The sequence below is a fragment of the Lonchura striata genome, chromosome 23 (assembly GCF_046129695.1).
Source record: "Lonchura striata isolate bLonStr1 chromosome 23, bLonStr1.mat, whole genome shotgun sequence".
NCBI classification, from domain to species: Eukaryota; Metazoa; Chordata; class Aves; order Passeriformes; family Estrildidae; genus Lonchura; species Lonchura striata.
In genome coordinates, this window is record NC_134625.1 from 8,186,484 (window position 1) to 8,207,086 (window position 20,603).

Consider the following 20,603-nt stretch of genomic DNA (forward strand, 5'->3'; position numbering starts at 1 on the left):
GTCTATCAGGGCAGCACAAGTTTGAGGTGGGGACAACTTCGGTGTGGGGTCCATCCTTCGATATAAGGATTTTTTGCAGTCAGGGCCAGGGGCCCCTGGGCACATCCTTTGGCCATTTTCCCTGGGAAAGAAAACTCAGCAGTCCAGGTTCCTGATGTCAGTTTGTAGGGCTCCCTTGGGTCTATCAGGGCAGCACAAGTTTGAGGTGGGGACAACTTCGGTGTGGGGTCCATCCTTCGATATCAGGATTCTTTGTAGTCAGGTCTCAGCCTAGGGCCAGGGGCCCCTGGGCACATCCTTTGGCCATTTTCCCTGGGAAAGAAAACTCAGCAGTCCAGGTTGCTGATGTCAGTTTGTAGGGCTCCCTTGGGTCTATCAGGGCAGCACAAGTTTGAGGTGGGAACAACTTTCTTGTGGCGTCCATCCTTCGATATAAGGATTTTTTGTAGTGAGGACACAGCCCAGGGCCAGGGGCCCCTGTGCACATCCTTTGGCCATTTTCCCTGGGAAAGAAAACTCAGCAGTCCAGGTTGCTGATGTCAGTTTGTAGGGCTCCCTTGGGTCTATCAGGGCAGCACAAGTTTGAGGTGGGGACAACTTCGGTCTGGGCTGAATCCTTCGATAGAAGGATTCTTTGCAGATCGGGCCAGGGGCCCCTGGGCACATCCTTTTTCCGTTTCCCCCGGGAAAGAAAACTCAGCAGTCCAGGTTCCTGATGTCAGTTTGTAGGGCTCCCTTGGGTCTATCAGGGCAGCACAAGTTTGAGGTGGGGACAACTTCGGTGTGGGGTCCATCCTTCGATATAAGGATTTTTTGTAGTGAGGACCCAGCCCAGGGCCAGGGGACCCTGTGCACATCCTTTTTCCATTTTCCCTGGGAAAGAAAACTCAGCAGTCCAGGTTCCTGGTGTCAGTTTGTAGGGCTCCCTTGGGTCTATCAGGGCAGCACAAGTTTGAGGTGGGGACAACTTCGGTGTGGGGTCCATCCTTCGATATAAGGATTTTTTGCAGTCAGGGCTAAGGGCCCCTGGGCACATCCTTTTTCCATTTTCCCTGGGAAAGAAAACTCAGCAGTCCAGGTTCCTGATGTCAGTTTGTAGGGCTCCCTTGGGTCTATCAGGGCAGCACAAGTTTGAGGTGGGGACAACTTCGGTGTGGGGTCCATCCTTCGATATAAGGATTTTTTGCAGTGAGGTCTAAGCCCAGGGCCAGGGGCCCCTGGGCACATCCTTTTTCCATTTCCCCTGGGAAAGAAAACTCAGCAGTCCAGGTTCCTGATGTCAGTTTGTAGGGCTCCCTTGGGTCTATCAGGGCAGCACAAGTTTGAGGTGGGGACAACTTTCTTTTGGCGTCCATCCTTCGATATAAGGATTTTTTGTAGTGAGGACCCAGCCCAGGGCCAGGGGCCCCTGGGCACATCCTTTTTCCATTTTCCCTGGGAAAGAAAACTCAGCAGTCCAGGTTCCTGATGTCAGTTTGTAGGGCTCCCTTGGGTCTATCAGGGCAGCACCAGTTTGAGGTGGCTGTCACCCCTTGGCACCATCACCCCATGGCACTGTCACCCCATGGCACTGTCACCCCATGTCGTTGTCACCCCACGGCACTGTCACCCCATGGCGTTGTCACCCATGGCAGTGTCGCCCCTCACTTGGGATTCTCCACCACCCCATTGGGAGGTTTTGGCTCTGGTTCTGGGTTTTGGGAGGGACATTACGGAACCCCTGACCCTTGGCGGGCGTGGAGGGGCTGCGGCAGGAATCAGCCGCAGCGCGGGGCGAGCGACATCTGTTTTGTCTCAGCATGAGGAGCGGGGCCGGGCCTGCCCCACCCGCTGGAAGCGACTCAGGCATTACTGTGCTTGGCCAGACAATAAAAGCAGCCTATTCATTTATGGTGGCTGGACCCTTAGCAGGTCACTGGCACGGTCTCCAAGGGCGGTGCGTCCGAATCCCTCTCTGGATTTTCCCTCTTCCCATCTCTCCAGGCTGCCTTCTATTCTTTGTGCCTGCTCTCCCGAGAGATCTGGGCTTGGAACAGCTCGCCATCCTTGTGGCTCTTGGTTGCGAGGTTAAATAAGTTTAGGAGGGAAAAGTACATTTGGAAATGGTGTTGATGCAGAAAAGCGAGCCAAACACGCTATTGTCTTCACCAGCTCCGAGTCTGCTGTGGTGATTTGCAGGGTACAGAGGCGGGCTGGCTGTGGGTTCCACACAGCTACTGCAAAGTGGAGCTGGACGGGAAACCAGGCTGGTCCCGTGACTGAACACACAACTGGGATTTGGCCTCCAGGCTGCTGTTCCTGGCTTTCCAAGGGATCCTGAGAAAGCCCTGGCAGGGAGGAAGGAAAGCTGGGTCACTTCAGAGCCAGGCTAACCCCAAAGGGGGCCAGCAGCTTCCAAGGGGGAGCGGGGAAGGGGTTGGGAGAGGAGATGCAGTGTTGCTCTCCACTGGAGCTGGGGCAGGGGTGCTAACAAAGAGGAGATGTTTGGCCAAGGCTTCTCTCCAGCCTGCAGGGTGTGTGTGTGCTTCAGGAACTGCCTGGCTGCAGGGGGGATGTTCTCACCCAGAACTCGCATTTGGGATTTGTTTCGCGTAGCCTTGGTGTCTTACAGTCCCAAGGCACGGCATGAGGCAGTCGCCGTTGAGTTCCCGTTGTAGCAAAGAGAGTCTGACCTATTTTAGGATGAGGGAAGCACTCTCTGAACTGCTGTGCCTCATCTTGGCCGCAGATGAGGCCTGGAGTGACCCTCTCAGCTTGGGCAGGGATGAATCCTGCCTGCTTTCACACAGAGGCCAGGCCAGGCCAGGAGGAACCTCCAACCTCTTCTCCATCTTCTTGTTACACTTTGGGATCTCTCTCAGGCTTGGGGAGACACAAAATGCACAGGCAGCCATTCTCCCAGTGTACAAAAGCAATTGAGAGTGGCTCACTCAAGCCCCAAACTTCTATTCAGGTTCCAAATTCCTCCTTGGAGGGCGTCTGCTTCCCTCCACTGGCTACAGAAAGATCCAGGGAAAATAAACCTTCTCTTTTGGCCAGGCCAGCCTGGAGATGAGAGGCTTGGTGATGTGAATGTTGCTTCTTGTCCACCTCTGCCCCAGGTCCTCCACTCTAAAACTCTCTCCTCCTGTACAGCCAGTGTCAGGATGAATTTTATGACCTCCTGCTCACTGAGTGTCTTTCCTTCTTTCCCAAGCTGCTGTCTAGCTCCTTATTTATGACCTTCCATCACTCTGGGATTCTTTCCAGCACAACCCTACGCAGGTGCTCTGAAAAATAAGAGGTCAGGTCTACTCCCTAAATCGATCCCAGGTCTGCAGAACTTGGGGAGAGAAAATCTTCTGGGCATGACGTCAGCCCAGCTCTGAGAGCCTGAGGTTGTGTGCTTCTGGATGCCTAGAATTTACAGGAAAGAAATAAACCTCACATCCTGGAAGATGCCATTTTTCTTGCATCCCACACTTGGCAGGTTGGGAGGTTTGTGGTATTGGAGCCAAGAAGTTGATGGTTAGCATGAATCTTTCCTTCCCACAGACCTTCTCTTCCTTCCTTCCTTCGGCTGGGCTATCTGGGAGCTCTTGGCTCCTCCGTCCCAAAATCCAGCTTGAGTTCTGCTGTGAAATATCCTCAGTTATTTCATTTTTCCAGCTGAAAAAGGCTAAACACAACAGTTCAGGAGTCTGGCACAAGCACTGGGAGTGCTTGCTAAAGGAGGAGCAGTGAGCCAGAACTTAAGCTGCTCTCTCTCAACATCAGAGCCCATTGATTCCATGGAAAGCTTAACCCGTGGTGGGAAGGAAATTTTTGCTGTATTTCCATTTGGCTTCCTCACTCCTGCAGGCAGGATCCACATCTTCCCCTCCCTGTGGTTGCACAAAGCAGCCCCTGATGTTATTTGGGGTAAAGAGGTGAATTTTCAGGAGTGGCAGCATGAGAGGAGCCTGGATCCAGCTTTTGGATGGGTTTGTGTGCTCCATCCAAAGCTCCTCCAGGAACTGCAATCTTCCTCTTTGATGGGTTCTCATCATAGTGGGGAAAATGTGCTGAAGGCAGTAAAGGCTTAGGGTGGAAATCCTCCCTACCCATAGAAACCTGCAGGTCTTGCTAGGAGAGGAGGCAAACTTTTATTCCATTAATAAAACTTTTATTCCATTAAAGTTTTCTCGGTGACAATGCTGAGGCTTCAGAGTCACGTCGGCTCCTCCAGCAGAAAGTAGGTGCCTGGGAATGAGGTGAAACTCCTTGTGCCTCCTGGGGGGAACAATCTAGTCCAGAGGCAGTAGGAAAAAAAAAAAAATAAATCAGCTTCATTCACAACCGAGGAGGAGACAGGGAGGAAGGAACGGGGAGGAGGAACGACTGTTTGTTAACGTTGCCTTAAGCTAAATGTTAATGAAGTGCAACACTTAAGATGCTCCAACGCCTCAATTATGTCCACCAAGATCACATGTTGCCTTTCCAATTATCCGGGCTGGGAAATGAGGAGGCTGCTGCCTGCTCATTACCTTCCCTGCCAGCAGAAATGCTGCTGGATTTTGGCTGCTCAGGTGCGGGGTGTTCCTGCACACACCCCTGGACTGCCGTGGAATTGGGTTGTAAGGACGAAAAGAACGCTTGAGGCGGTGCTGTGCAAATGTGGGAGTGAAGCTTGGACAGGCTGGAAATGGTGTTTGGTGTCTAAGGGTTTTGTGACCTTGAGCAGACGTGACTGCCTTAGGAATGAGGGTGGCACCTCTCAGGATCTGCACGAAGCTCAATTGTCCTGATTCTCATCGCCCTTGTCCTGTCACTGCCTTTGATCAGGATGGGAACAGCTTCAAAGTGACACAGGGCAGGGTTAGATTGGATATCAGGGAGAAATTCCTCCCTCTGAGGGTGGGGAGGCCCTGGCACGGGGTGCCCAGAGAAGCTGGGGCTGCTCCTGCTCCTCTGGAAGTGCCCAAGGCCAGGTTGGAAGGAACTTGGAGCAACCTGGGATAGTGGGAGGTGTCCATGCCCGTGGCAGGGGTAGAAATTAGACGATAATTAATATCCTTTCCAACCCAAACCATTCCGTGATTCTATAATCCTGTTAGGTTTTGTAAAACAAACTTATGCTCAGAGAAAAAAATCTCCTTTTTTCTGCACTAGACACACAGAAGCTTTCAACAATTCCAGAAACCAGAAACTGCTTTGTTTACCCAATCCATTTTTTATTATTATCATTAAGTGGGAAAAAAAAAAATGGACAGACAAAAATTCCTTCAAAATTGTGCAATAATACATAGCAGAAATCAATGAATGAAAAGAAAAAAAACAAAACCAACCAAACAAATAAAGGACACAGAGTAGCAATTCAAATAGTATAACATTAAACTTCACTTAACCTGATTCAAAGGTGACACTACCTCTATTAGAGGCTGGCTGCTTGTGGACTGATGCAGGTTTGTAAGGATTAATTATAATGTTGCAGCTATTTCCAGGAACAAAGATGCTCTTGGGGTCCAAGAGTAGCTGAGTTATTGCACCATTTCCCTTCTCAAGTCCATTTGAAGGAGACTTGAAAGCTGTTGCAGAAAAGGTTTGGGTTTTTTTTTTTTTTTTTTTTTTTTTTTTTTTTGCTGAAAAAATGTCATTTTGCTTTTCCATCAGCAAGCAGGTGAAGTTTGTCATTAAGTATACTCTGATTCCAAGCATGGAGATGCTCCCACTGAGCTCTGCCCTGCCAGGAAGGGGAATTCTGCTCAGGGGGAGTTTCCTTGGCTCACCAGGGTGGATAATGGGAGGGTTTTGGTGACTCTGGAAACAGGAGGAGTGAAATAACGTGGTGACCATCAAACACAGAGCTCCCTGTGCCTGCTGGCAGCCAGCTCTGCCTGTCTGCTCCTCCCTCCCCTTCCCACTCCCAAACATCTCCATAACTTGATCTCTGTCCAAGGAAAAGGGGCTTTTCCCTGGGCTGAGCTATCTCCGAGGTGGAGATAGTCAAGGTGGGAGCACCTGGAGCAGGTTAGGGTGAGGAGAGCTGGCTCTCCTGCACATGAAATACCTGCAGGCAGGGGTTTTCTCCCCAAATTTCACCTCCCTCTGAAATCCTCTTGCAGTTTTTCTGGGGTACAAGCCCTTGGGCAAACCCCAGAGAGGCTGGCTCCTGCTCTGGCTGCTTCCTGCTCTCGCGGGGTTCAGGGAGCTTTTACAGGGCTTTATTCTGACTGAAAAGAGCTTTTTATTGACCTTTAATAGGTCTCCAGCCTGGGAAATGGAACCTCCTCGTCCTTTCTTGTAAAAACCAAACCCTCAACACAAAAAAGAAAACCTCACAAAAAGCCTGAGCCAAAGCAAAAGAAGCCTCGTGGTCCAAAACCTCAACAGATCTTCATGCTCAACCTTAGTCTTTTGTCCAAATGGACTTGAGAGTACTCATGGGCATCTGAAATGGTGCAAACACAAATTAACTGGTGGAAGTTCCTCCTAACCAGGGTATTTTCCATACCCTTTTTTTTTTGTTTTCCATACAGATCAAAACATTTTACTGGCTTCTTATAAAGCAAATGCAAATCACCTCCCAAAATTTAGGGTAGCAAGTCATGTCACATCACATAAGGCTACTTAAACAGAACCAGAACAAAATATACATCCACATCCACGTACCATATTTACAGCAGAACCCTCCCACCCCCTGTGTGTCTCCATGAACAAGATTCCGTGCTTCAAAAGTTCATAAAAATATACAATTTCCCCCAGAACTGCATCGGTTACTCCCCACCTGGAGCCCAGACTCCTCTATCTCTATATAGAAAATACACTAGCCCTGTGAAAGTTGCTTTGCTGAGAGCACAGTGGTGATTTTTGCAGTGAAGGGGAAGGGCTGGGAGGGTTGGGGACAGCTCTGAGTGACAGTGCTGTCCCCACCAGGGCTTTGCAGTGTCCCCAAACCCCTGGGCACACAGGGGTGACCCTGCTCTGCCCACGCTGTGTTTGGGAGTTAGATTTAACCACGGGTTTTGGGGTTTGGGTGCAAAATCCTTTGCTCTGCACGAGTGTCCCCGAGGCAGGAGCCTTTCAGAGTGGCCAGGAGTGACCTGTCCCCCAGGTGATGCTTGGAAATCTCCAGCCAAGGGATTTCTGCAGGATATAAAGCAGTAACAAGGGTCCCTCTTGGCATCTGGCTAGACAGAGACGGGCTAGAGTCTAAATTCTGCTCGTTTTACTGCAGCAGGATTTACCCTGGAGGAGTAAAATATCAGAATTTAACCACGCCTAACCCTCACCAGAGAGACACCAGATTTTGGGATGCTACATTGTGATTATCAGTTACCTGTGCTAAAAAATTTACTTTATAAAGAAGGGATTAAATACTCCTTATCTCTGTTTTTAGGCCTCCTAAATCCTAAATATTTTATGTTTTTGAGGCTGGTTTAGCCTCTGGGTCAGAGTCTGGTCTCTGTGTGCAGCTGTAACTCCAGGCAAACTGAGCTGTGTGTACTGGGGTGATTTAATTCAAAAGTTCAACTCCTGAACAGCACCTGATCCACTGACAAGGTAAAAATATTGCAACTCTGCGAGCTTGCTGCTCCCTATAAAAATCTGATTCTAGTTTGGTCCCAGCTTTGGTGGGGAGGAAAAAAATCTGTCATCGGGAATGCTAACACCAGTAATGGAAAATAGAGTCAGTATTTCTCTAGAGTATCAAACCATCCAGACTTCAACTTTTTTTTATACATTTTTCTATTGTGAAATTAAACGGATCCGTCACGTATCAAAACATAGTTGGCCTCTCTCGTTTCATCTGTAGGAAGACTGCAATTATAACTTAATTTACACAGCAAAAATACCTTTGTTTTTCACAAAAACAGTGTGACAAGACAGTGTGCTGCATTTCCTGGTGAGAAGTTTTGCATATATCGAGCACAGCCAGGGGAGAGCCCTGAACATCCTCTCCTGTCGTGCTCCTGGGTTGGCAGGTAGTGGTGAGGTTCACATTTTTTTGGTGAAATTCACATTTTGCTGTCACAAAATCAAAGCTCCAAACAGTGGCAAGCAGACTCTTTGCATTTGGCTCTGCAGCCAGTATTGTGTCTGCTGGGAATGTGAGATGAGAAAATAACATGTATGTGTGTGTGTGTGTGTATATTTATATTATTTCTAAAGCTGTAGGTAAAACTACAGCTGCTTTTAGGAAATTCCAATGAGGGAGCATCAAATCCCTGCTGTGGGCCAAATTCATTTAAATTTTCAGTAATTATGGCTCTGTGTAAGTGTGGAAAATCTGGATTTGCACACACTGGAGATTCCTCCTTCCATCCCAACAATGTGCTGGCACCTGAGGGAAGCTCCAGGGAGGAGGGGTATCCTAAAAATACCTGGGAAATGAGTTTTAAGGTGCAAGTGGCAATTTTTTGTTCCAGTGATGTGGTGGTGTAAACTCCAGATTAATTAAGCCCCGTGTGATGGGCAGAGGCAGCAGCAGGAGGGGTTTGGGCAGCACATCTTGGTGTGGGGAGATTTTTGACTTCCCACAGCAGCAGGAAGCTAAAAGTCACCCCTAAAAATAAAAAAAAAAAGGTGCTGCTGTACTTTAAGATTTTTTAAAGATTGGGTCTTTAAAAGGGAGAAAAACTGTGTGAAAATGAAGGGGTTTTATTATCATGGCAAGGACAATGATGGGGATGCCAAGATACGACTGCCTTGCAAGATAAAGTGGCACATGTTCTACACAAGAATGTGTACAATGTCTGACGACTCTGGAAATCTGTTCCTCAGCAGATTTCCCAATAAATTAACACAACAAAAATACTTTCATATAAAACAAAGTCCAAAGGATTTTTTTTTTTTTTTGTCCTAAAGTAAAAGCAAAACCTTCAGGGACTATATTATCTCTCTCTACATATATAATCTCCTGAATTTTTATTTTTTAAAATAAATTTATTCTTGTCTTAGAAAAATAAAATGAGTAGCCAATTTAGTCAACGGAAAATATCTCACAGACTTAAAAGCATGCCCAGCAAGCATAGCCTTGTAAGACTAAATTAATGTTAAATCAAAGCAATTTGTTACTCAACCAACCTAGTCTGCAATTCACAGTTGATTACTACAAAGTGTATTCTTAAAATTATTATTATTTTTTTCTTTTTTTGGCCCATATAAAAATAACGTATTGCAACTCAAAGTGCATTTTTAAAATAAACAATCAACTATTTTTATCAAATAAAATATTTACACCATTTGGTTTTGTACAGTCAGAAATACGCTTCAGGCGATGACCATGGGGACGTCATCTGAAAATCCAGTTATCATTGGGGCTTCATCGTCCTCATCTCCTGGAAAACAAACCCAAAACAGAGCTGACAGGGGGCCCTCAGAACTTTAAATTTTGTTTTTAAGTGATTTGCATTGGAAGGAGGGGTTGAATTTGATAAAAATATTGGTTGGGAAAACTTTTGGTGGTTGGACTTGATGGTCCTGAAGGTCTTTTTCAAGTTTAACAACCCCATAATTCTGTAATTTGTACTCTGAGATCAAATCCATAGTGATTGTGATGCCAGAGTGGCCCAAACTGTGATAGAAGAATTAATTCTTGCCCTGATTTCACATCCTCAATGTGTTTTTAAGTGATTTGCATTGGAAGGGGAGGTTTAATGTGATAAAAATGTTTTGTTGGGAAGTTTTGGTGGTTGGACTTGATGGTTGCAAAGGTCTGTGCAACCTTAACTATTCCATGATTCTGTGATTTGTACTATTATATTAAATCCATAGTGATTGTGATGCCAGAGTGGCCCAAACCATGAAAAAAATAATTCATTCTTGCCCTGAATTCACATCCTCAATGCATTTCTAAGTGATTTGCATCAGAAAGAGAGGTTTAATTTGATAAAGAAGTTTGGTTGGGAAAACTTTTGGCAGCTGGACTTGATGATCTTGAAGATCTATCCCAAGTTTAATGACTCTGTAACTCTGATTTGTACTCTGAGATCAAACCTATCACCACTGTGATGCCAGAGTGGCCCAAACCATGAAAAAATAATTAATTCTTGCCCTGATTTCACATCCTCAATGCATTTCTAAGTGATTTGCATAAGAAGGAGAGGTTTAATGTAATAAAAACATTTAGTTGGGAAAACTTTCGCCAGTTGGACTTGATGGTCTTGAAGATGTTTCCCAAGTTATCGACTCTGTAACTCCATGATTTGCTCTCTGAGATCAAATCCGCATAATTTGATCTCAAAACTCTATGATTTTAAGGACTCTATGATTTGATTTCAAAACTCTATGATTTTAAGGACTCTATGATTTAATCTCCAAAACTCCATGATTTTAAGGACTCTGTAACTCTATGATTTGTGCTCTGAGATCAAATCCACAGAGAATGTGGCCCAAATCATGATAAAGACTTAATTCTTGCCCCGATGTCACATCCCCAGCGCTGTCCCCAGAGGCCACCAAGGCGCCACGTACCCAGATCATCCCCGGAGGAGAAGATGGCCGAGCCCAGGCGGGAGCTGTAGTGGCTGTTGGCGAAGGCGGTGAAGCTGTTCTGGAGCCTCCTGTGCCTCATGTAGAGCACCACGAAGCCAATGCCCAGGGTCACCAGCAGCAGGAACAGCACGGGCACCACGATGGCAGCCACGTCCGTGGCCTGGCCCGATTTCGTGGCCGAGGAGTCTTTACCTGGTGAGGGAGGGACATGAGTGTCGGAACTCAAAATGTCCCTCAGACATTTTTGGATGTTCCAGGTCCCGGTCAGAAGCATTTGAGACCCTGGCAGGCAGCTGGAAACAGCTGGGATTTTGGGTTTGAGCCATGGAATGATTTACCAACCTTGCAGGAAGAACAAGTGTGGGACTCAGATTCAGTCAAAGAAAGAAACAGAGAGTTTCTATCCAGGCAGAGGCCTGGGAAAGAGCTGGAGAAGAATGCAAATAATTCTTTATCTCTCTTGTTTTTCACATTGTTTATAGTTAAGTTCTATCACTGTGTGTCAAGCACTGTACACCAATGGTGTGGCTTGTTTTCACTTCAGAACCAATGGATTTGGTCCTCACGAAGCTCCGTATAAAAGAGCAGTGTATTTTGAGTAAATGGGAGTTTTACTCTGAGCAGTCTTCTGGTCAGTCTTCTCATTCCTGTCCTGCCTCAACAGCGACAAGAAGTCACAGAAGTTTAGATATTATAGTAGAAGTAGTCACAAAGTAAATGGAAGAATTTTTGAGTGTTGTACAGGGGAGTTTTGGTATTGTACATGAGGGTCAGAGGTTTTAAGATGGATTTGGGATTTGGGCCTGCCCTGTCCTCCCTCTTTCTCCTTCCTCACCTCCATGTTCTTGGTGATGTTGGCACTCACAGATTGGTTTAGAGTAGAAAATCACCATCTAATATAGGTAATAGGCATTGGGGAAAAACTGTAAACATGTAACACGTAATGTACCATATAAAAGATAGAAAATCACCATTTAATATAGGTAATAGGCATTGGGGAAAAACTGTAACCATGTAACATGTAATGTCCCATATAAAAGACAGCAGCAGCCCTGGCGGGGAGAGAAGAAGCAGTCAGGGTCGGAGAGGATGTCAGGGTGTGTGTGTGCCTCTGCCTGAGCTGTGAGCAAACCACAGCAGCCCCAGAAGAAAATCTTTTAGAAAACTTGCAATAAACTGCCTTGAGACTGAACAACAGAGACTGCTGAGCCTTTCTTTGGAAGCTCGGGTTGGAGGAGAGACTTTTCCACCACATGGAGCCACCCCTGACCTAGGGTAAGCTCCGGCACATGAGTGCTGTTTGCACCAACATCACATCCCTAAAAAATTGATGAGGCTTCCCCTGAGTATTTTTTAAGGAGGATGAGGAGGAAATTGGGACTCACCCGTTCCCAGCTCGTCGTAGAGAAGCGTGGCCGGCTCCCCACACATCTGCCCCCCGTACAGGCACCGTGCCTGCACGCTGAACGAGTAGTTGTGGCCTATCTTCAGGTTGGACACCTTGAAGAAGTTCTCTGTGGTGTTGCCCAGGTAGGCTGTGATGTTCATCAGGCTGTCAAACATGTGAATCTCATAGCCCTGAGGGAAACACAAACCCCCAAGTCAGTCGGCTGCAGAGGGCGGGTTTGCTTCTTCCAAAAGGGCGTAAAAATCTGGGGTTCCTCCTGGATCTGGCTTTGATGGACCCTGCTGGGCTGTCAGCTGGGAGGGAGCAAGGTGGAGCCTCCTCCACCTTGGCCAGCTCAGGGAGGAGAGATTTCTTTTTGCCAAGTGACAGGATGAGAGGACACGGCCTCAAGCTGCACCAGGGGAGGCTCGGGTTGGACATCAGGAAGGATTTCTTCACTAAAAGGGTTGTTAAATATTGGAAGGGGCTGCCCAGGGAGGTTTGGAATCCCCATCCCTGGGGGTGTTCAAGAAACAACTGGAGGTGGCATTCAGTGCTCTGGGCTGTGACAAGGTGGGGACTGGGCACAGCTTGGAACCAATCTTGGAGGTCTTTTCCACCCTAAATGACTCTGGTTTGGTTTTTCTGGTCCACTCTGTCCTTAGCACAGAGTCTAAGAGGGTGAGGGCTTGTTTTGGTGCAGTTTTCTACCTGCCTATGCTCTGACAGACAACATTGCACAGATTTTTTATCTGAGTCTGAATAAGACAACTTTCAGACTTTCTGGCATGGCAGGGCAGTGTTCTATTCCCAGTCCTTTCACACATGGGACAATTGTCCTTTTCTAGCAGGGTAATTATCTTCCTAAAAGGTGACTGATTGTATCTATCAGCTTCAGAGCCTCAGCCATGACATGAATATTAGTGAGCTCTTCTAGAGGGCTCACCAAGGACAGGATGGATTTCAGAGCCTGTGAAAGGAACCTTGCACTGACTCTGCTCCAGGATTTTCTGTAGGACAGGAGGCACAGCAAAACTTACCCGGCTTTCATTGAAATTGCTTTCCTTCAGCGCCAAACTCTTCCAGAAAAGCAGAATATGGTCGTTTTCAGTGATGATTTTTAAGGCGTCTGGTGCAGACAGGGGAACTGAAAATGGGGAAAAGTGGCAGCAGGTGAGGTTGTAGCACTGGTGGCACTTTCCTCTTACATAAATGGAGTAAATTCTGAAAGTTAGTGGGGTTTTTTTAGGGATCAGCACAATACTCTGCTTGGAAAGGGGATGTGCTGGAGGAGAGGATGCTGTGGTGTGGAAACTGAGAGGAATTTCTCAGTGGTGGGGCTGTAGTGGTACTTGATGATGTGTACATAGCCAAACCGGTGTCTTTCCCATCTCCATTTATCAGGAGAAAAACACTGGATATAATTTGAGAAGCTTCCTCTCCACTGCTGTTGTTTGGGGGTGTAACCAGCTCCCCTAGGAGGCCTCCCAAAATTGGGCTTTGCCTGTGGGAGAGGACCAAGAGTTGCAGGAACATTTCTGCAGCCTTGGATGGGTGGTGTGTCCTTCACCTGTGGTAGCCACGTTCTTCTCTCTCTAAGGATTTTTCATAGAGGAGCACAGAGAGAAGAAAGAGAAAACAATTTCTATTTCTGCTCCTTGTTTTTCCCGTGTGGAGAATTGTTTACCTGGGGTGATGCTTGGTTGGATTCTGGTGAGGATTGTTTGAGCCTGGTGGCCAACCCAACCCACCTGGGGCTGGACTCAGAGAGGGGCATGAGTTGGGAGTGAGTCAGATATGGTAGTTAGAAAAAGTAGGTTTGTAGTTTTAGTATCTCCTTTAAATAGTATATTAATATATTGTAATATAGTTATAACAAAAAAATAATTCAACCTTCTGAGCTGGAGTCAAACATCAGCATTTCTTCCCACCAGCTTCACCTGCATTTCCAATTCTCACCTGTGTTGATCTTCATGCTGGATTCTTTGCTCATGTTTCCCAGCTGGACAATCACGTGGTATTTCCCTCCTGGCTCCAGCTTCTTTATGGTGTACTCCACGGTGCTGTTCCGGCTTTTCACTTTGTAGATTTTATCTGTTTTCCTCACCAAATCTTTCACTGCCACAGCATAGAGCTGGAGGGGGAGGAAATGGACGGAAAAAAAAATCTCATTTTCCTGCAGTGGTAGGACATTAGACAGGGCAGGTAAAATTTGCTTTAAACCAAGGTTGAGCTTTACAGAAAGCCTGGGGAGCAAAATTCCAAGCTTCTCTCTAGATCTCTGCCCAAAATCAGCATTTACTGATATAGAAAATGCAGTTATTGGAACAGATGAGAGCAGGAAGAAAACCTCAGGTTGTATTTCATGGTGAATCACAAGGAAAAAGGCAAAGCCCTGCCCTGTCAGAGTTTCCAGCTCTGCTGGGAAGGTTTATACCTCCAAACCTTTGCTGTTAAAGTCTCTGGAGCAGAATGGGAGGGGAAAGCTTGCTGAGAAAACGACTGGTCTTCAACGGAGCGAGACCTGAGCGTATTCCAGCGTGGCAGAGAACAGAGCTGGGCTTTGTTGAGGCAGGAGGCAGAGCCCCAGCCCAGCCTTACCCTCCTGGGCAGAGCCAAAGCCCAGCAAGGTGTTTTGGCACATGCCCAGGGCTGTTTTCAGACTTGGTCAGCAACAGACACCCCAGACCTGGCTCTTTTTAAATGTTACACTCCTGAGCTAATGCCCAGGAGGGAGGAGACGAAGACGTTGGAGGTGTCAGCCCTGCGACGATGATTTCATGCGGCGCATAGACCTGACCTCAGGCTTTCTCCAGCGGGAGGAACGCGAGGATCTGCGTTTGGGGCAGGATTTTGTGTGCACAGGGCCAGGAGAAGGCTCTGTGAGGCGTTACCATGTCCTGGTCGGGCGAGTCGTAGGGCGATTCCCACTTGATGACGGCGAATGTCTTCCCGGTGCGCACGGCGTGCAGGTGGCGCGGCGGCAGCCGGTTGTCGGGGATCATCTTCACCACCACGTAGTCAGAGGGGGGCCCTTGGTAGGGAGACACCACCCGCACCTGGGAGGGAGGCACAGAGGTCAGGGCAGTGTCCTGGCGGGGCCAGGGGCGGGCAGAGGGCAGAGGAGGAGGGAGCCCACCAGGAACAGGTACTGCTCGTCGCGCTGCACCAGCACCGTGGCGTTGTGCGCGCTGGTGGTGCTGTTGTGGGGGCTCCTGTACAGCTCCAGGAAGGACGTGGCGTAGAAGATTCCATAAACCTGAGGAGGAGGGAGAGCACAAGGGATTGGCACGGCCCAGAGCATCCACTGGCTGTTGTGGGGAATGGGTTTGTAGAGAATTCTCGAAGTCTGACAGAAGGTTGACATGGTGAATAGTTGTATCTAAACTTTTGAGATAAGAAATGATGACTTAGAAATGTCATGGGGTAGGATGGATATTCTTGAGAGAGAAAAGAAACTAGAAATAGGTATTGTTGAGAGAGAAAAGGAACTAGAAACAGATATTGTTGAGAGAGAAATGGAGCTAGAAACAGATTTTAAACGATGGTTTTATAAATAAGACTAAATGTTTTGGAGAAATGTTGACTTAGAAATGTCATGGGGTAGGATGGATATTGTTGAGAGAGAAAAGGAACTAGAAACAGATATTTTTGAGAGAGAAATGGAGCTAGAAACACATATTGTTGAGAGAGAAATGGAACTAGAAACAGATATTGTTGAGAGAGAAATGGAGCTAGAAACAGATTTTAAACGATGGTTTTATAAATAAGACTAAATGCTTTGGAGAAATGTTGACTTAGAAATGTCATGGGGCGGGATGGATATTGTTGAGAGAGAAATGGAGCTAGAAACAGATATTGTTGAGAAAGAAATGGAGCTAGAAACAAGTTTTAAAGGATGATTTTATAAATAAAACTAAATGCTTTGGAGAAATGTTGACTTAGAAACGTCATGGAAGAGGACAGATATTGCAGAGAGAGAAATGGAGCTAGAAACAAGTTTGAAAGGATGGTTTTATAAATAAGACTAGATACTTTGGAGAAATAGAACTACGGAAGATGTACTCTAGTAGGATTTACAAGGGGTGATTTTAGATGATTGGCTTTAAGGTATTTACAGTATGGTGTGGTAAAAGTTGATAGGTTAAGAAATGCTTGTAATGTATTGTAATTAGGAAATAGATTTCTGTCAGACTTTGAGAATTTGCTACAAATCCATTTCCCACAGGCTGTCACTTTTTAGGGGCATGAAGCAAAGACCCTTTTCCTCTGGACCCTTTTCCCTGCTTTTCCTCTAGCTTGCCCAAGCTCAATCTGCCCACTTGTCTTTGAACTCCCAACCCAAAACTCCTGAGCTCAGCTCAGGTAGCAGCAGTTGATTCAAGGGCTGCTGGAGCTGTGTTTAAGCCACTTCTCACTGCAACAGACAGACAAGAAACCTTGCTTTTCTTCTGTTTAAAAGGCAGGAGATTCTTTCCCTCATTATCCTCAACATTTTCAGAGCCTTAGAATTCAATCCAAACAAATTATCCTGATTTCAGGGGTTTTTTGTGCTGCTCTGAGGCTCTGAGCCGGAGCCCAGGGTGGCTGGTGAGGGAAGGGTTGGTGCCTTACCACATTCCTGGGGCCAGTCCAGCTGCATTCCACGGCTGTCTGGTTGATGGCCTTGGCCTTGAGGCTTGGGGACACAGGTCTGGTGCCACTGGTCACCACATGCACAAAAGACAGAGGGCTGTCACCCAGCTCCGTCTTAGCCCAAGCAGAAATTTCATAGGGGGTGTGTGCTGTCAAATTGGCCACTGAGCAAGAAGAGAAAGGGGCACTATTAGGTGAGGCAAAGCAGGGCACAAACAGACAGGAGCCTGCCTCTCCTGGGCTGTACTTCCATGACTTTGCAGGAATTCCCTTTATACAGAAGCACCTGAGGCTCTGGAACCCGACCCAGCCTTGCTTTTCTGTGCCTAGGTGATTTCACATACCCACACTGAGATTTTCCCAAACCAGAAATGTGATTAATTAATAGGGACATGTGCTGTATGTAAGCCCAAGAAATCCTTGTTCTGTTTCTACTCCCTTTGGCAGATTAAAAATGGAACAACAAACAAAACCCCATGTGATGCACACTAGTGCAGCTGTGGGGATAAATCCCAAATCTGCTTGAAATCTCCTCAAAACAGACAATTTATTGCTCTGTCCTGTCCAGATTTAAACAGAATTGTTTAAACAGAAAAGAAAATACATAAAATAATTCTATAACCTCTCACAAATCCTTCTGCTTGGTGTTGACCAAAGCAAAGCTTTCTGTTTTGAGCAGAATTTACCTTTTTGGATGGACTTTTCTCCTTCTATGACCAGAGTCCTTTTTTCCTGCCTGTGGGTATCAAATGTCCAGTAGATGTTGACCACGTAGCCACTGACCTGTCACGCCCAAGGACACAGAGCCATCAGCTCAACTGATACACACAGGGAACCAGGGTTACTGTCAGACCCCTGACAGTCCTTGCATTGTATTTTCCATCCCAATTAAGAGCCCCGGGGCAGTCTGGGAGCAGTAAGAAATTATTTGGCATGAAATAACTGGTAATTGCAATGCTTCAGTGGTGACAGCTTCTCCCAGCCACTATTCACCATTTACCCAGCTCAGATGGAAAGAGAAAAACTCTTACCTTGATATTCGTGGTCATTTTCAGGCTGAAACTTATGGAATCCTCACTGTAGCTCTCAATGTGGATGACAGGGGGAGGAATGACTGGGAGGAAAGAGAGAAAAGAGCTGTTAGTACAGCAGAAAGAAATAATAATATTTCTTGAGAAGGGGCAGATAAAATACAGCTTTTTGTGTTAAATCCCAGTGTGGGATTCAGATTCAAAGAAAGAAACTGAGAGTATCTAGCCAGGCAGACGCCTGGGAAAGAGCTGGAGAAGAATGTAAATAATTCTTTATCTCTCTTGTTATTCACATTGTTTATAGTTGAGTTCTATCACTGTGTGTCAAGCACTCTGCACCAATGGTTTGAGTTGTTTTCACTTCAGGACCAATGGAGTTGGGCCTCACAAAGCTCTGTATAAAAGAGCAGTGTATTTTGAATAAACTGGAGTTTTACTCTCAGCAGCCTTCTGATCTGCTCTGAGTCTCTTCATTCCCATCCTGCCTCGACAGCTCCCAGAATGGGACACCCCAACCTTGCCTGAGACATGTCCCCCCAGAGAAGACGCTGACATCATTTTTTAATTTTTTAACTCCACCACCTAAAAGCTGCTTTATCTGTGCCTTGCTCAGTGCAGGGTGCAACTGGAGGCAAAGGGATTTTCCTCTGAACTCAGCAGGGTGGGCTCCTATCCCAGGTGACAGCTCCTGCCCTTCTGAGGAGCTGCTCAGGGAGGGCAGGAGCTATCGGTGCCAAGCACTCATGCAAAACCTGAAGTCAAAGCTGTTTCTGCTCTTTCTACCTCTGTTTATCTAACCATCAGGTAATTCACATTATCTGCATCCTGCACTTTTGAGTAGCCTAGTGTTTTCTTTCCCTTCTTTCATCTGGCGAATTAGCAGACAATTTTGACGCAGGGACATAAGTTTGGATGAAAAACTTGGCATGAATACAAACGACTTCAAAAGGCTTTTCTTAAAAAACAAAAAACCAAAAAAAAAAAAAAAATCAGGTTGGGAAGGAAATAATTTAGTGTGCTGTTTGAATTTATCTGCTGTCAGACTGTGATGTTGTGATAGTTCTTGGGAGCTGTGGTTGTTTTTTATGGTCTGCAGGAGGAGCCACAGTAATTGTGACCTAGGAGGGAGAAGGATGAGCCAGCATCCTTTTGGAGTGAGAGTGATGGAGCTGGTAATTTCTTGTCTATCTGGAGGCAGGATTTGGCCTATAAAAGTCTGAGGGAATCTGTCTGCAGCCTGGGAGAGAGGAGACAGGCTCTTGCTCAGTTCCAGGGCAGCACATCCATCCCCTGCACCACGGAGCTCTGAGAAGAGGCAGTGGCCCCTCCAGACATGCCACTGAACTCTGAGGCAGCTCAGGCTGAGAGGAAAAGTCACTTTTTACAGGTCACTGTTAACAGCAAAGCTGTTGAAGAGTGTAAAAAGCTCAGCAGGGAGAATAAAGGCCAGGGAGGTGGCTCTGGATGCTGCTGCTGATGTTTCAGGCTGCTCCTCTGCCTTTTTGTCACCTTCTCTGAGCTGACCCAAACAAAAACATTTACCTTTGCCTTTGACCGTGGTTATGGACTTGGATTCACTCCAGTTTCCCACCCCTCGGCTGGTTACTGCAGCAACCTTTGGAAACGAGAGGGTGAGGGAACATGAGCAACATTTTACAGTGCAAACAGAGAGGGAGCTTAGAGCAAGGTTACAGACCTGGTGGGGCTCCTGGGAAAAGGACTTGGAAGCAAACAATAGCTTAATTACTTGGCAATAAAATGCTTAATGCAGAAATAAAGCCGACTGCTTAAAGTCAATTAAAGGAATCTAAGAGGAGGGAGTGGCATCCTCTTTGCAGATAACTGCTCTCTGATGAGATCTTTGAGGAGTCCATCGAGATAAGGAGCTGAGGACTCCACAGGTCATAAAGTAGGTGAGAACCATGCCAGGGAAGAACACGCAAGCCCTGAAATACCTCCAAAGATTTATCTGGGCATGGGTTATATTGGGAAGGAATACCATGGGAGGAAAGCCTCCAACCAGCTGTGAGAATAACAGGATTTGGAGGAGGGGATTCATCCCGCCTCAGAGTGAACTTCCCCAGGAGCTCAGGAGGATGGACAATGGCAAAGCACACATTTCCCAGGGCTCACTGTGCAGACTTTCATTTCCTATTCTTATTACTTCTGTCTATAATTACCCAGCCTCTCCCCTGTGCAGACATTCCCCACAGGCAGATCTGCTTCTTTTCCCACTGATACACCAAGGACCAAATTTATCTCTGGCCCACATCCAGTGCAATTGCAGTGACATTGGAATGGGCAATTAGCAGGGAGGATTTTGTAATCCAGCCTGGCCTTCTGGGACAAAGGAGCAAATCAAGCCTTGGAACTATAGACATTAGCAGTGGTGGTGTGGGTTGGCATTAAAGGGCAGGGCTTTAGCAAAATGGTTTTTTAACAAGATATTTTTTTAGCAAGTTTTTGGCTGTGCAGGAGTTAGGCCACTCAGTAATGAGAGGTCCCTTAGAGGGAGCTTTGGAAATACTCAGAGAGCTTTGAAAATACTCTGAGAGAAAGCTTTGGAAATACTCACTCTGAGTGAGAGTTTTGGAAATATTCACCAAGAGAGAGCTTTGGAAATACTCACTCTGAGAGGGAGCTTTGGAAATACTCACTCTGAGAGAGAGCTTTGGAAGTACTCTGGGAGAGAGCTTTGGAAATACTCCGAGAAGGAGCTTTGGAAATACTCTGAGAAGGAGCTTTGGAAATACTCACTCTGACTGTGTAGAGAGTGTTGACCTGCAAGTTCGTGATCTCCGTGTAGTTCTTGGTGGTTCTGAGGGATGACCACTCCTTGGATCCACTGCTGCTGTATTCCACCTAGGAGCACCAAAACAAGGTGTGAGGGCTCAAAAATACCACAGGCCAGCAGGTCCCTCTGGGATGGAATGTCAGCAGAAAGAAGCACGACATCTCAGAAAGGGAGAAATGAAGAACTCGAGGGCTGTGCTGCTGCCTGCAGCATTTCTTCTCTCAACTTGCCTGATGTTCCCAGCAGATTTCCTCCCCAAAATATCCCATTCCAAGCCCACCCCTGCTGCAGCTGGCTGTGT

The 20,603-nt window shown here is 46.7% G+C and overlaps 1 protein-coding gene across 2 annotated transcripts in view; it reads right to left on the reverse strand.

The window, feature by feature from the left end:
• Positions 1 to 5,171: 5,171 nt before the first annotated feature.
• Positions 5,172 to 20,603, reverse strand: part of SORL1 (sortilin related receptor 1) — a 55,570-nt gene continuing 40,138 nt past the window's right edge. For both annotated transcript variants that reach the window (XM_021543396.3, XM_021543397.3), the window contains exons 37-48: positions 20,266 to 20,370; positions 19,051 to 19,123; positions 17,509 to 17,591; positions 17,164 to 17,260; positions 16,457 to 16,641; positions 14,982 to 15,101; positions 14,737 to 14,901; positions 13,802 to 13,976; positions 12,883 to 12,989; positions 11,841 to 12,033; positions 10,435 to 10,647; positions 5,172 to 9,299 (exon numbers count right to left, since the gene is read on the reverse strand). In XM_021543396.3, the coding sequence (XP_021399071.2) occupies positions 9,232 to 9,299; positions 10,435 to 10,647; positions 11,841 to 12,033; positions 12,883 to 12,989; positions 13,802 to 13,976; positions 14,737 to 14,901; positions 14,982 to 15,101; positions 16,457 to 16,641; positions 17,164 to 17,260; positions 17,509 to 17,591; positions 19,051 to 19,123; positions 20,266 to 20,370 (1,584 nt within the window). In that variant the 3' untranslated portion in view covers positions 5,172 to 9,231. The remainder of the gene's footprint in view (positions 9,300 to 10,434; positions 10,648 to 11,840; positions 12,034 to 12,882; positions 12,990 to 13,801; positions 13,977 to 14,736; positions 14,902 to 14,981; positions 15,102 to 16,456; positions 16,642 to 17,163; positions 17,261 to 17,508; positions 17,592 to 19,050; positions 19,124 to 20,265; positions 20,371 to 20,603) is intronic.